The sequence below is a fragment of the Rattus norvegicus genome, chromosome X (genome assembly GCF_021556685.1).
Source record: "Rattus norvegicus strain SHRSP/BbbUtx chromosome X, alternate assembly SHRSP_T2T, whole genome shotgun sequence".
NCBI classification, from domain to species: Eukaryota; Metazoa; Chordata; class Mammalia; order Rodentia; family Muridae; genus Rattus; species Rattus norvegicus.
Window position 1 is genome coordinate 67967971 of NC_141554.1, and position 15514 is coordinate 67983484.

At 38.8% G+C, this 15514-nt stretch overlaps 1 protein-coding gene across 13 annotated transcripts in view; it reads right to left on the reverse strand.

The window, feature by feature from the left end:
* Nucleotides 1–15514, reverse strand: part of Arhgef9 (Cdc42 guanine nucleotide exchange factor 9) — a 157809-nt gene that overhangs the window by 53798 nt on the left and 88497 nt on the right. For all 13 annotated transcript variants that reach the window (XM_087600662.1, XM_087600658.1, NM_023957.2 and 10 more), the window contains 1 exon segment: nt 3166–3345. In XM_087600662.1, coding sequence (XP_087456788.1) covers nt 3166–3345 — 180 coding nt within the window.

Genomic DNA, 15514 nt, shown 5'->3' on the forward strand with positions numbered 1-15514 from the left:
GCGGAAAGCTGGAGACAGTCATTCCCAGGGAAGAGCATATCAATTAGTTATCTAATGCCAAATGACTAGCCCTGAAAACATACATACAAGTAATATACAGACTTGCAGGTTACCTTTAGATACTTAGGAATACACACACACACACACACACACACACACACACACACACACACACACACACACATAATAGTTAATAAAAAAGAGATCATAGACTAAGAGATATGGAAGGGTTTGGAAGGAGGAAAGAAAATGGGTAATGAGGTAATTATACTATAAACAAATGAGCTAATTATATTACAAAAAATTAAAAATAAGTAAGTAAATAAAAATAAATGCTACCCAGCTTTTTGAAGAGCCTGACCCAAATAACCCAACAGCTATCATTTCTGACATGTCCATGCAGATAAAACCAGTCAAGGAAGAAGCCATAGCTTATACTAAGACGTTCTTCCATTTGGTTGGTTATTTCTCTAGGCACCTGGAGTCTCAATGGGCTCTGTTCAACTATTCAAGGTGGGTTACATATAGCCTTGAGATTTTTGACAGGATAATTAGGAATTAATTAGGATCCACCTCCTGTGTGCTTGTACCCACAATAATAATAGCATGGATGTGGCCCAATTATGTCAGCACATCCTAGAAAAGCAAAATGCTTTTGATCAGATTGGTTTCCTCTACTAATCTTGACATAATTTGAGGTTTCAATCCCTTTAACCTGGAAAAAGATTCCTTTTGTTTCTGTTGGGGAAAAGCTGTTAAGTTCTTCCTTTTTCATCATCCTTAAAGTATGGTGTCAAGAATTGCAGCAAGCTGCCTCGGGACTAATCATGAAGGTTGATACTGAATGTATAAAAGCTGGGGTGATGTGAAAAGCCAGTGATGTCCTGAGTGAATGCATATGTTGTTTGACATGGGCATACCCATGTCAAGATATCCAAAGCCTCATACCCATGGGAGTGGCAAAGTGTTCCCCAGATGAGGCTTAGAGGGATGACAAAGGCTTCCTCTGGTCCAAGTGTGAATGTTGACAGTGGGTAGAGAAAATGTCCAGTATAGCTTTCCCTCTCTGGATGTTTGCAGCCTGAATATTGCTCTCCTACAAAGACAGCCAATCCCAACTTTTCTGTGTTCATGTATCTCTGTGTCTGCCTTTTCCTCATTCCCTTGCCACCCTGGTTAGGTTGATATCTGGATCTGTGCCGAGTGCCACAATCTATATTATGGAGCTATCCTAGGTATCCATCAGAAGAATGAGTGAAATGTAGATGTGAGTATATATAACCTGGAGTAACTTCACACACTCGGAATATAAAAAGGGACCATGGGAGCAGGGAGCACTAAAGAGAATAGGACACTAAAAAGGACACAGTGCTATAAAGCGTGAAGTGGGAAAAGTGGCTAGGGAAAACTTGCCCAGGGTTAGAGTTAACTTTTACAGAGAGAGCAAGAGAAAGGATAAATAACACTAAGGATATTTGAAAAAAGGTATTATATTAATTCATAGCTACTCAAAATTGCATGTGATAGATGCATGTTTATGTGTAGGTGTACATACTATATATGACTTATAATACATATTTTAATTAAGTTATGCCAATCAGGGTGACAATGTTTCCCCCAAAATATATACTATCTAACAAAACCCTCAGTGGTAGGCACGGGAAACCTCCTATTGAGTTATTGGTTGGGAAGTCAAAGAGACTTCCAAAACCATACAGTCTATTGCCATTGCTCTAGTGTCATTCAGAGAAGTGTTGCAGAAAATACCACAAACTTTGAACACAGGATTGGGAGGAATGGATCTAGATCTGACACAGAAACCTCGTCACTGAAGACTAATACCCATAGATTTAGAAGGACTGCATGCCAGCTGCCAGTGCAGAGCCCTGATTTACATGACATTCTAGAGAAAAGCAATAGTAAGATAATGAAAAGCAGATCAGCATTTGAAGGAAGCAGGAGTTAAAATTTAAAAGAAGGATAAGATCTTCAGTGTGCAGTGATAGAAATAAAATATTCTATTTCTTGACTACAATGGCAGTTACATAACTACAAGCAATTAATAAAAAATCCATTGCGATACATAATTCATATTGGGGAATCCTATATGCAACCTATGCCCACGTAAAGCTGATAAATGACATTCTAGAACTAATAAACAATGTAATTTTTTAAAGGCAAAATAATATTGAAAATGGATAGTGTATCATTATCAAGTATTTATGCCAGTTTTACATTGATTTATCATATGAAAACTGTTCAATTCAAATTAACCACATTAATTGATTAAAGCATAAAAGCAAGTGATTCTTCTCCTCTAGCGGATAGAGGACAATGTCTGCAGACATATTTAGGTTGTTATAACTAGTAGATAGGAAAAAGCTACTTGACATCTAGTGGGTAGCAACAAAGAATGCTAATAACACATGACAATGTAAAGGGAAACTTGTAATTGAGGAAACTGGTCTGTGTTCTGTTTTGCCAACATGTGACTGATACCTATATGTTGCTATAAATTACATATATGTAATTTCGTGATACCTAAGAGCAAAATGCCTCATAAGATTGTTTTTATTCTGACTTAACTCCCTCACACACATCACAAGAGTTTTGTGTGTGATCATTGTAGATCTCTCAGAGTGCTTCCTTGTCTATAATCTTAGCATTAAAACTACTAGGCCATGAACATGTTCAATATTTATAAAATTACTCCAATACTATACTGGCTGCTTGGAAAGAATTATCACGTCAGGCCTGAGAATGCCAAACTTAAAAAGATCTACTTGAAAAGTTCACCCTTCACAATAAGTGGAGAACTTAAATATCAGGAGGGATCTCTATGATGCCTCAGTCACAAAGCTCATCATGTCCAGTCAGCAGAAACAATGTGGTTTATATCAAGTATTTGCTTTCCTTCTGAAAATCTGAAATTTTGGTGCATGCTATACAAAGAGTACCATATAATCAATTCCCTATGGAGGCGCTGAAGTTCAAATAGGGCAACGGACAGAGCTGGAGTTAGCCAGTAATGTCAGGCTCACGTCCCGCATTTTCACTAGTTTGTTTACTTTAAGCCCAGTCCTTCACAGCTGACTAGAAGCAGCTCATACACCCTTCTATTGTTTCCTAGTATTTCTTTAAAACTGAACAAAGTGAGATGCTCACATGCTCCAAGAAGCAGGGTCCTATCTCGCTGAGGTGGGGGTCATCATTGTTGTACTGCTTCTCCAAGTCTCTCACGAAGCCCATCTGAAATCTGTAGATGTCTTCAATGTTTCCAAAGATGACTTTCAGCTGCTCATCACTGAACATGTCCCTTCTCTTTCGGCACTGCTTCAGGTACCCCTGCAGACAAAGGAAAAGCTCAGGGTGAAGACATTCCTCCCATTGCTTCCTATGCAGGCATCATTTCAGTTCCATTAAGTAGGCAGATAAAAGGGGTTGGGGATTTAGCTCAGTGGTACAGCCCTTGCCTAGCAAGTGCAAGGCCCTGGGTTCAGTCCTCAGCTCCGAAAGAAAAATAAAAAGTTTACTTAAGTAGGCAGATAATTTCTTTTTTTTTACATATTCACTTTACATCCCTCTCACTTCCCCCTCCTAGTCACCCCTCCCACAATCTTTCCTCCTCTTTCTTCTTCTCTCCTTCTCCTCTGAGCAGGTAGGGGACCCTCTGGGTATCTCTTCCTCCCGGGCACATCAACTCTCCCAGGCTATGCACTTCCTCTCCCACTGAAGCCAGACAAGGCAGCCCAGTTAGAAGAACATAGCCCACATGCAGGCAACAGTTTTAAAGATGGCTCCTGCTCCAGTTGTTCAGGACCCACATGAAAACCAAGCAACCAAGAAGAGGAGGATGGATTACAGCCATGAAGGGGATAGGAACTCCACAGGAAGACCAACAGAGTCAACTAACCTGGACCCTTGGGACTCTCAGAGTCTGAACCCTCAACCAAAGAACATACAGGGGCTAGGCCGAGACTTACCAGCACATACGTAGTAGGCAGGTGATTCTTATTTTCAGTTTTTGTAAGGGAATACGGGGGCTCTAGTGAAGGAGGTTACTACAGTCTTCACACAATTATTACTGCAGAATGCTTATGCTTTTTCACAATTTTTATGAGAAAAATAATTCAAGAAGCCACAGGGCAATTTCCCTGAAGCTAGATTGCACACAGCATCAACTGTATTAAGAATTATAGGAGAAAATGAAGATATACTTCAGTGGTACAACATTTGCCTAGAATACATAAGACCTAGGTTCAATTTCTATTACCAAAAGGTGTCTTTGTTGTTGATAAGGAATAGAATACCAAAGACATGACCAGCTCCAGCTAAAGAAACAATTACTAAAATAAAAAGGGTTGTATAGAACGCTAGCAATTGAGGTCAGAGCACAAAAGCACTGATAAAGAAACAGGAATTGAGAAAATGAAACCATTCTTTTCTTAGTATTTTGAGAAAAGGGCTATGTAGCCCAAGCTAGCCTTGAACTCATAATTCTCACATTCACAAGGCCTCAATATATCACAGTATGCCAAAATGGTTAAGTCATTCTTTTAAAAAATTCTTTGCTATCTAAGACCAGGAAAGATTATAGATGATCTTAGTTAGCAAACCCAAGAGTAATTGGATATATCTGAAAAACATACAAATTCTCAAAAGAAATTCATTGCCTAATGAGAAACCCTTAACACAATGATGACAAAAATATTCAGCCAAGATAGCCTACTCCCTACGACATCAATTCAGAAAATAATTAGTGGTTATGTCCATTCTTCCCATTTGAAAGAATAAGGAATGATACAAACATTATATAATATACAAAATGCAGCAAGGATGCAGAATTCAAAACCAGTATGGAAAGTAATGTCTATAAAACAGAATGAAAGGAAATGCCAATGAAGCTTCTCAATTGTCCAAACAGATTCATTACCAATATGAAGTAATTTGTATTCTTCCTATTATGAACATATGGAAATTATGTGTGTATATTAAGAAGAATGTAGGATGGTAGGCTGTTTACTTAAAGTTAATGGTAGAGAAGAAATACACATTCAATTTAATGGGATATTATACAGGCATTAAGGTGATTGAAACATACTAAAGAAACATGGAAGAGGTTTATGATATAATGTTAAATACAGAATATGAAAGATGGATCAATATAATACACTTTTTACACATGCATATACCTAAATCTTCTTTCTGTTAAAACTAGACTTTTTTCCTTATAAAATAGATCCTGATTATGGTTTCCCTCCCTCTATTCCTCCTAGTTTCTTCCTACCAACCAGATTCACCACTGTATGTCTCTCATTAGGAACCAAACCTAAGGGATAATAATAAAATAAAACACAAGATGAAACAAAAATTGACACATCAGAATAGGACAATACAAATAAACAGAAGGAAAAGAGCTCAAGAAAAGACATAAGATGGAAATGGAAAATATCCTCCTGAGTGAGGTAACCCAATCACAAAGAATACACATGGTATGCACTCGCTGATAAGTGGATTTTAGCCCAAAAGCTAGGAATACCCAAGATACAATCTTCTTGACTATATGAAACTCAAGAAGGAAGACCAAAATGTGGATGCTTCAGTCCTTCTTAGAAGGGGGAACAAAATACTCACAGGGGGAAATACAGGGACAAAGAGTGGAGCAGAATCTGAAGGAAAGGCCACCCAGAGAGTGCCCCACCTGGGGAACCATCCCATATGCAGCCACCAAACCCAGAAACTATTGTTGATGCCAAGAAGTGCTTGCTCACAGGAACCTCATTTGGATGTCTCCTGAGAGGCTCTGCCAGAGCCTTACTGATACAGATGAGGATGGATGCTTGCAGCTAACCATCGGACTGAGAACAGGGACTACAATGGAGGAGTAAGAGAAAGGAGTGAAAGAGCTGAAGGAGTTTGCAACCCCATAAATAGAACAACAAAATCAACCAACCAGACCCCCCAGAGCTCCCAGGGACTAAACCACCAACCAAAGAGAACACATGGCGGGGGGACCCATGGCTCCAGGTGCATATGTAGCAGTGGGTGGCACTGTCTGGCATCAATAGGAGGAGAAGCCCTTGGTCCTGACAAGGCTCTTTTCCCCAGTGTAGGGGAATGCTAGGGTGTTGAGGTGGGAATGGGAGGGGGAACATCCTCATAGAAGCAGGGGGAAGGGGTATGGGAGAAGGGGAACCAGGAAAGGAGATAACATTTGAAATGTAAATACATAAAATATCCAATAAAAATATTACAAGAAGAAAAAGAAAAGACATAAGAAACATACAAATGGAGGGGTCCACTCATTAACATTCTCAGGATTCCTAGAAAACTACCAAACCAGAGTCATACTATCTAAACAGAAAGAACCTATAGAGTCAAAAAATGTATATATTATACACATATAATATATGTTCTTAATTTCTAGTACCAAATTATTTATTGTATATGTGTGTATGTAAAATATATGTAAACTATTATATAATATATATATATAAAATAAAAGATAATTTTAAAAATGAGATACGAAACCATCAAAGATTTCATTGAATTTGTTTTCTACTGGCCATCTACTACTGGACATGTTGCCTACCCTCATGAGGAGTTTGCTTCCCCAGTGAGATCCTTTGGAGAGAACTAATTTTGATTTGTAAGTGGTTATCAATCAGTGATAGCTTCTGGGATAGAAACGAGGTCACATGTCTACTTCTCCTTTCAGTTCTAGAACCCCATCTTGTGCAGACCCATACAGGCCTTGTGTCTAACCCCTACTTAATATGTAACCTCTGTGGTTCTATGGTTTATAGATTGATTATCATTGACCTTACAGTTAAAATTCACAAGTAAGTGAATTCATACCATATTTGTCTTTCTGGTTATCAGATACCTCCCTCAGGATGATTTTTTTCTGTTCCATTTACCTGTGAATTTTATGATGTCATTTTTAATTGCTGAGTAATATTCCATTGTATAAATGTATCGCATTTTCTTTCTTTATCATTTCTTCTGGTGAGGGGAATCTAGGTTGTTCCCAATTTCTGACTCTTATGAATAGACCATATTGGAGCATATTTGAGCAAGTACCTCTGTCATAGAATGAATCCTCCTTTGAGTATATGCCTAAGAATAGTATGGCTGTATGACTGAATCTTGAGGTAGAGCAATTCCCATCTTTCTATGGAACTGTCACACTGATTTTTATAGTTGTACAAGTCTGCACTCTCACCAGCAGTGGAGGAGTGTTTCCCTTACTGCACACACTTGTTGGCATGAGCTGTCACTTGTGTTATTGATCTTAGCCATCCTGACAGGTTTAAGATGGACTCTGAAAATAGTTCTGATTTGCATTTCCCTGATGGTAAAAGATGTTGAGCATTTCCTCCAGTGCTGTTCAGCCATTTGAGATTCCTCTGTTGAGAATTTTGTTAGATCTGTACCCCATTTTAAAATTGGTTATTTGTTTTCTTGGTAACAAGTTTTTTGAGTTCTGCATGTACACTGGATGTTAGCTGGTAGAAAATCTTTTCCATGTAGGCTGTTGCTTTGTGATGCGTGTCCTTTGCTGTGCAGAAGTTGTTCTGTTTGATGAGGTCACATTTATTAATTGTTGTCCTTAGTGTTTGGAATACGCCTTAATTTTTACCTTAAATAGATCAAATTACAATAAATTATGCACAAGCAAAATTCTGCTCAGATCAACAGCTCATTGTTTAGTTGGGTCATTTGTTTTCTTGACTTTTTTTATTTTTTAGTTCTTCATATGTTCTGGATAACAATCCCCTTTGAGATTTCAACTAACTACAGTCAGAATAGCCAAGATCAAGATAACAACTGGAACAAATGCTTGCAAGGACGAATGGAAAGGACAACCCATAGTCAGTGGTGGTGGGACGGCAGACTGGTACAGCCACTCTGGAAGAGTATGAAGAACTCCTAAAAGCTAAAGATAAATCTACTATGTGCTAACCTACAGCACCCCTTGCATATATCCGCAAGACTGCATCCTACTTCAAAGATTCCTGCTCAGTCATGTCATTGCTGATCTAGTCACAAAGTCTAGAAAATGGAAACAGCCTAAATGTCCTTCAAGTGATAAACAGATAATGAAAATGTGGGGCATATACACAATGGGATTCTATTCAGCTTTAAGGATAAATGAAAATAAAATTATGAAAATTTCAGATAAATGGATAGAACTAGAAATTATACTGAGTGAGGTAACTCAGATCCAGGAAGACAAGTGTCACATAGTATCTCTTATATCCGGACCCTAGGTTATATTAACCTGGAATAACCACAAAAAGACAAGATAACAGAAAGGGACCATATAGGGAGCGCAATAGAGAGGAGAATAGCAAGAGATAGATGAAACTGATGGAAACAGTGGGGTGGCACGTCAGCTGTGGATGTGAGATAGAGCACAGAAGAGGAGGAGCAGAGGAGGAATAAAAATCACTAAGGATGTAGGGAATCATCTTATTTTTTGTTTACCTAAAATTACATATAGTATGTATTATGCACCTTAGATAAGTTACACCACCAGAGATGATAATGCTCCCCAAGGGTCATAGTTCATCCAACAAAAATCCCAGTGCCAACAGAAACAAACAAGCAAAAACAAACAAACAAGCAAACAAACAAAAAATAAACCCTCTTTTCGAATCGCTGGTTGTGGACATCTTAAAAGACTCCCAAAATAATATAGACTATTGCTGTTGTCACTGGTGGCCCCTCAGATACTGAATATAAGTCTTTATTGCTGAAGATACCCCACACTTCAGACATAGTACTTGAAAGAATCCAAGTGTAACTCAATTGGAAGCCTCCTCCACGAGAAAGAGCTCACATAGTACTGGAAGATGCAATGCAAGCTGCAAAGGGAGAAAAGTAACCAAATAGTACTACCTGGCTGTGATGCCTACAACACACACACACACACACGCACACACACACACGTGTCCATCACAGCAAGATATCTCCAAAGGTGTAACAGTGGCACTTATAAACTGGGAGTAACCAACAAGCATAAGGAATTCATGCCTGGTTCTGAGTCTTCTAGCCAACTACCAGTGGTTAGTGAGACCATGAATTTTAGAAAAGAACTGACTTCTGCTACTTTCTCAAACCAGTATATTTTCTAACTACATTCCTAATACTTATCCTTATAACTATAGATTAGTGTAGCTTTCAATTCTTGTCAAAGAAACTTCTTTTTGCAACAGAGCGAAATCATTACAGAAAGCCACAACTGGTCAAAATGCAGAGAATTGGATTCCCAGCCCCAATTGATACATTTGTAATAAACATATACATATAAAGCTCAGGGAAGATCACAGAAGATGGGATGGGATGGGTATAAAAGCCAGAGGACCAGAAAATCTGCTGTGAGACTATGCCTTCTATATAGGACAGAGAAACTGTACCCTTGAAATCTAAACAGTATAGTATCCTAAAGAAAACCTGAACAATGACAATACCCATTGACATGACAACATGGCTGGGGACATCTCCCAGAGTCCCACCCTTAGATAAAGACCAATTAACAGTGCTGAAAAGAGAATCAGTCTTCCTTCATTGGGCCCCTAATTGGTTATCTAAGGTGTTTAGGTGGGGTAGGGATTAGGGAAGACATAATCAAATTAGGGCTGCCCTAATTTTAGGCTAATTGGCTGTCTTATCTGTTTATTCTAATATACTATATAAAAATTACCATACTATACAACATATTAGCATTATCAATATATACCAATATATAATGACCTTTGGTGAGTACCTGGGTAGAAATAATAACAAAAAAGAGAAAAATCTACTACTTTTGAAAGGTCAGAGATTTTTGTCATTGCTGCTGCTGTTTGGTTTACGTTTTAATTTATTTTATGTAGCCCAGACAGGCCTCAAATTCATGATCCTCAAATTTCAGTTTCCTGTGTGATTAGGTTACAGGTACAAGCTACAGTTACCACATGCAGCTTAAAACCAAGGTTTAAACCTAAAAGACAAAAGTAACATGGTAAAACTTATTAGATAAAGGAAGAATTTCTTGATGGTGAAACAACTGAGACGAATCCAAATGACCAAGGAAAGGTAGGCAAGATTTTCTGGTGGCCCCTGAGAATAGAACTGATTTCACATTTATATTATGCCTGAGCTAATTCTGCCCCAGGGACAGAAAAGACATCATTTTGAAGCATCTTTAGCCCTGTTTGTTTAGCACTTAATTATTTCTATTGTAAAACTAGTACCATGGTTACAAACGGCAATGTCACAGATGATTAGTCATAATGATACTGAGCTAAGCTCTGAGTTTTAATCCCCCTGGCTAGATGCCGAAATCTGTGGTGAGTGCGGTAGACTGTCCTATTAACACATTCACACTCCAATAAGATGTGCTTCCATGATTGCTAAGGAGGAAGAGGCAGGAAGTGGAGAAGAGAGCTGTCTCACTACCTTAGGTTTCTCCAGTGAAAGTATGTCCACACAGTACAAAACCAGAGAGACTAAGAGCCACATATTACTTAAAAAACAAGCTCCCCAATCCACTTATTTTAGATTTGGGGAACAAGGTCAAGGGTTAAACAGACTTTGCTGAGGTTTCTTAGCCAGACACCAAACTATGACTTGACCCTGGGAATCTCAGTTCTAACACGGGTACTCTTTCTGAAAATATTTTGGTGCTGAAGGCTTTGGTTTATGGGTAATACAGTTTACAGCTAGAATACTGCCGATGGCCTAGCTAAACAAAGATTTCTTTTCTTTTCTTTTTTTTTTTTTATTAACTTGAGTATTTCCAGTGTTATTCCCTTTCCCGGTTTCTGGGCAAACATCCCCCTAATCCCTCCCCCTCCCCTTCTTTATGGTTGTTCCCCTGCCCATCCTCCCCCATTGCCGGACTTCCCCCAACAATCACGTTCACGGGGGTTCAGTCTTAGCAGGACCCAGGGCTTCCCCTTCCACTGGTGATCTTACTAGAATATTCATTGATTCTATGAGGTCAGAGTCCAGGGTCAGTCCATGTATAGTCTTTAGGTAGTGGCTTAGTCCCTGGAAGCTCTGGTTGCTTGGCATTGTTGTACATATGGGGTCTCGAGCCCCTTCAAGCTCTTCCAGTTCTTTCTCTGATTCCTTCAACGGGGGTCCTGTTCTCAGTTCAGTGGTTTGCTGCTGGCATTCGCCTATGCATTTGCTGTATTCTGGCTGTGTCTCTCAGGAGAGATCTACATCCGGCTCCTGTCGGCCTGCACTTCTTTGCTTCATCCATCTTGTCTAATTGGGTGGCTGTATATGAATGGGCCACATGTGGGGCAGGCTCTGAAAGGGTGTTCCTTCTGTGTCTGTTTTAATCTTTGCCTCTCTATTCCCTGCCAAGGGTATTCTTGTTCCCCTTTTAAAGAAGGAGTGAAGCATTCACATTTTGATCATCCGTCTTGATTTTCATTTGTTCTAGGCATCTAGGGTAATTCAACCATTTGGGCTAATAGCCACTTATCAATGAGTGCATACCATGTGTGTTTTTCTGTCATTGGGTTACCTCACTCAGGATGATATTTTCCAGTTCCAACCATTTGCCTACGAATTTCATAAAGTCATTGTTTTTGATAGCTGAGTAATATTCCATTGTGTAGATGTACCACATTTTCTGTATCCATTCCTCTGTTGAAGGGCCTCTGGGTTCTTTCAGCTTCTGGTTATTATAAATAAGGCTGCTATGAACATAGTGGAGCACATGTCTTTTTTATATGTTGAGCATCTTTTGGTTATATGCCCAAGAGAGGTATAGCTGGATGCTCAGGCAGTTCAAGGTCCAATTTTCTGATGAACCTCCGGACTGATTTCCAGAATGGTTGTAGCAGTTTGCAATCCCACCAACAATGGAGGAGTGTTCCTCTTTCTCAGCATCCTCGCCAGCATTTGCTGTCACCTGACTTTTTGATCTTAGCCATTCTCACTGGTGTGAGGTGAAATCTCAGGGTTGTTTTGATTTGCATTCCCCTTATGACTAAAGATGTTGAACATTTCTTTAGGTGTTTCTCGGTCATTTGGCATTCCTCAGCTGTGAATTCTTTGTTTAGCTCTGAACCCCATTTTTTAATAGGGTTATTTGTCTCCCTGCGGTCTAACTTCTTGAGTTCCTTGTGTATTTTGGATATAATGCCTCTATCTGTTGTAGGATTGATAAAGATCTTTTCCCAATCTGTTGGTTGCCATTTTGTCCTAACCACAGTGTCCTTTGCCTTACAGAAGCTTTGCAGTTTTATGAGATCCCATTTGTCGATTCTTGATCTTAGAGCATAAGCCATTGGTGTTTTGTTCAGGAAATTTTTTCCAGTGCCCAGGTGTTCCAGATGCTTCCCTAGTTTTTCTTCTATTGGTTTGAGTGTATCTGGTTTGATGTGGAGGTCCTTGATCCACTTGGACTTAAGCTTTGTACAGGGTGATAAGCATGGATTGATCTGCATTCTTCTACATGTTGACGTCCAGTTGAACCAGCACCATCTGCTGAAAATGCTATCTTTTTTCCATTTCATGATTTTGGCTCCTTTGTCAAAAATCAAGGGACCATAGGTGTGTGGGTTCATTTCTGGGTCTTCAATTCTGTTCCATTGGTCTATCTGTCTGTCTCTGTACCAATACCACGCAGTTTTTATCACTATTGCTCTGTAATACTGCTTGAGTTCAGGGATAGTGATTCCCCCTGAAGTCCTTTTATTGTTGAGGATAGTTTTAGCTATCCTGGGTTTTTTGTTATTCCAGATGATACAAATTCTTCTGTCTAACTCTTTGAAGAATTGGATTGGTATTTTGATGGGGATTGCATTGAATCTGTAGCTCACTTTTGGTAAAATTGCCATTTTTACTATATTAATCCTGCCAATCCATGAGCATGGGAGATCTTTCGATCTTCTGAGGTCTTCTTCAATTTCTTTCTTCAGAGTCTTGAAGTTCTTACTGTACAAATCTTTAAATTGCTTGGTTAAAGTCACACCGAGGTACTTTATATTATTTGGGTCTATTAGGAAGGGTGTCGTTTCTCTAATTTCTTTCTCGGCTTGTTTCTCTTTTGTGTAGAGGAAGGCTACTGATTTATTTGAGTTAATTTTATACCCAGCCACTTTGCTGAAGTTGTTTATCAGGTTTAGTAGTTCTCTGGTGGAACTTTTGGGATCACTTAAATATACTATCATATCATCTGCAAATAGTGATATTTTGACTTCTTCTTTTCCGATCTGTAACCCCTTGTCCTCCTTTTGTTTTCTGATTGCTCTGGCTAGAACTTCAAGAACTATATTGAGTAAGTAGGGAGAGAGTGGGCAGCCTTGTCTAGTCCCTGATTTTAGTGGCATTGCTTCAAGTTTCTCTCCATTTAGTTTAATGTTAGCAACTGGTTTGCTGTATATGGCTTTTACTATGTTTAGGTATGGGCCTTGAATTCCAATTCCTTCCAGCACTTTTATCATGAAGGGGTGTTGAGTTTTGTCAAATGCTTTCTCAGCATCTAATGAAATGATCATGTGGTTTTGTTCTTTCAGTTTGTTTATATAATGGATCATGTTGATGGTTTCTGTATATTAAACCATCCCTGCATGTCTGGGATGAAGCCTACTTGATCATGGTGGATGATTGTTTTGATGTGCTCTTGGATTCGGTTTGCCAGAATTTTATTGAGTATTTTTGCGTCGATATTCATAAGGGAAATTGGTCTGAAGTTCTCTTTCTTTGTTGGGTCTTTGGGTGGTTTAGGTGGAAGAGTAATTGTGGCTTCATAGAAGGAATTCGGTAGTGCTCCATCTGTTTCAATTTTGTGGAATAGTTTGTATAATATTGGTATGAGGTCTTCTAAGAAGGTCTGATAGAATTCTGCACTAAACCCGTCTGGACCTGGGCTCTTTTTGGTTGGGAAACCTTTAATGACTCCTTCTATTTTCTTAGGAGTTATGGGGTTGTTTAACTGATTTATCTGTTCCTGATTTAACTTTGGTACCTGGTATCTGTCTAGGAAATTGTCCATTTCCTGCAGATTTTCAAGTTTTGTTGAATATAGGCTTTTATAGTAAGATCTGATGATTTTTTGAATTTCTTCTGAATCTGTAGTTATGTCTCCCTTTTCATTTCCGATTTTGTTAATTTGGACACACTCTCTGTGTCCTCTCATTAGTCTGGCTAAGGGTTTATCTATCTTGTTGATTTTCTCAAAGAACCAACTTTTGGTTCTGTTGATTCTTTCTATGGTCCTTTTTGTTTCTACCTGGTTGATTTCAGCTCTGAGTTTGATCATTTCCTGCCTTCTACTCCTCCTGGGTGTATTTGCTTCTTTTTGTTCTAGAGCTTTTAGGTGTGCTGTCAAGCTGCTGACATATGCTCTTTCCTGTTTCTTTCTGCAGGCACTCAGCGCTATGCGTTTTCCTCTTAGCACAGCTTCCATTGTGTCCCATAAGTTTCGGTATGTTGTACCTTCATTTTCATTAAATTCTAAAAAGTCTTGAATTTCTTTCTTTATTTCTTCCTTTACCAGGTTATCATTGAGTAGAGCATTGTTGAATTTCCACGTATATGTGGGCATTATTCCCTTATTGTTATTGAAGACCAGTTTTAGGCCGTGGTGGTCTGATACCACGCATACGATTATTTCTATCTTTCTGTACCTGTTCAGGCCCGTTTTTTGACTAATTATATGGTCAGTTTTGGAGAAAGTACCATGAGGAGCTGAGAAGAAGATATATCCTTTTGCTTTAGGATAGAATGTTCTATTAATATCTGTTAAGTGCATTTGGCTCATGACTTCTCTTAGTCTGTCTACGTCTCTGTTTAATTTCTGTTTCCATGATCTGTCCATTGATGAGAGTGGGGTGTTGAAATCTCCTACTATTATTGTGTGAGGTGCAATGTGTGTTTTGAGCTTTAGTAAGGTTTCTTTTACGTATGTAGGTGCCCTTGTATTTGGCGCAGAGATATTTAGGATTCAGAGTTCATGTTGGTGGATTTTTCCTTTGATGAATATGATGTGCCTTCCTTATCTTTTTTGATGAATTTTAGTTGAAAATTGATTTTATTTGATATTGGAATGGCTACTCCAGCCTGCTTCTTCCGACCATTTGCTTGGAAAGTTGTTTTCCAGCCTTTCACTCTGAGGTAGTGTCTGTCTTTGTCTCTGAGGTGTGTTTCCTGTAGGCAGCAGAATGCAGGGTCCTCGTTGCGTATCCAGTTTGTTAATCTATGTCTTTTCATTGGGGAGTTGAGGCCATTGATGTTAAGAGATATTAAGGAATAGTGATTATTGCTTCCTGTTATATTCATATTTGGATATGAGTTTATGTTTTTGTGCTTTTCTTCTCTTTGTTTTGTTGCCAAGATGATTAGTTTCTTGCTTCTTCTAGGGTATAGCTTGCCTCCTTATGTTGGGCTTACCATTTATTATCCTTTGTAGTGCTGGATTTGTAGAAAGATATTGTGTAAATTTGGTTTTGTCATGGAATATCTTGGTTTCTCCATCTACGTTAATTCAGAGTTTTGCAGGGTA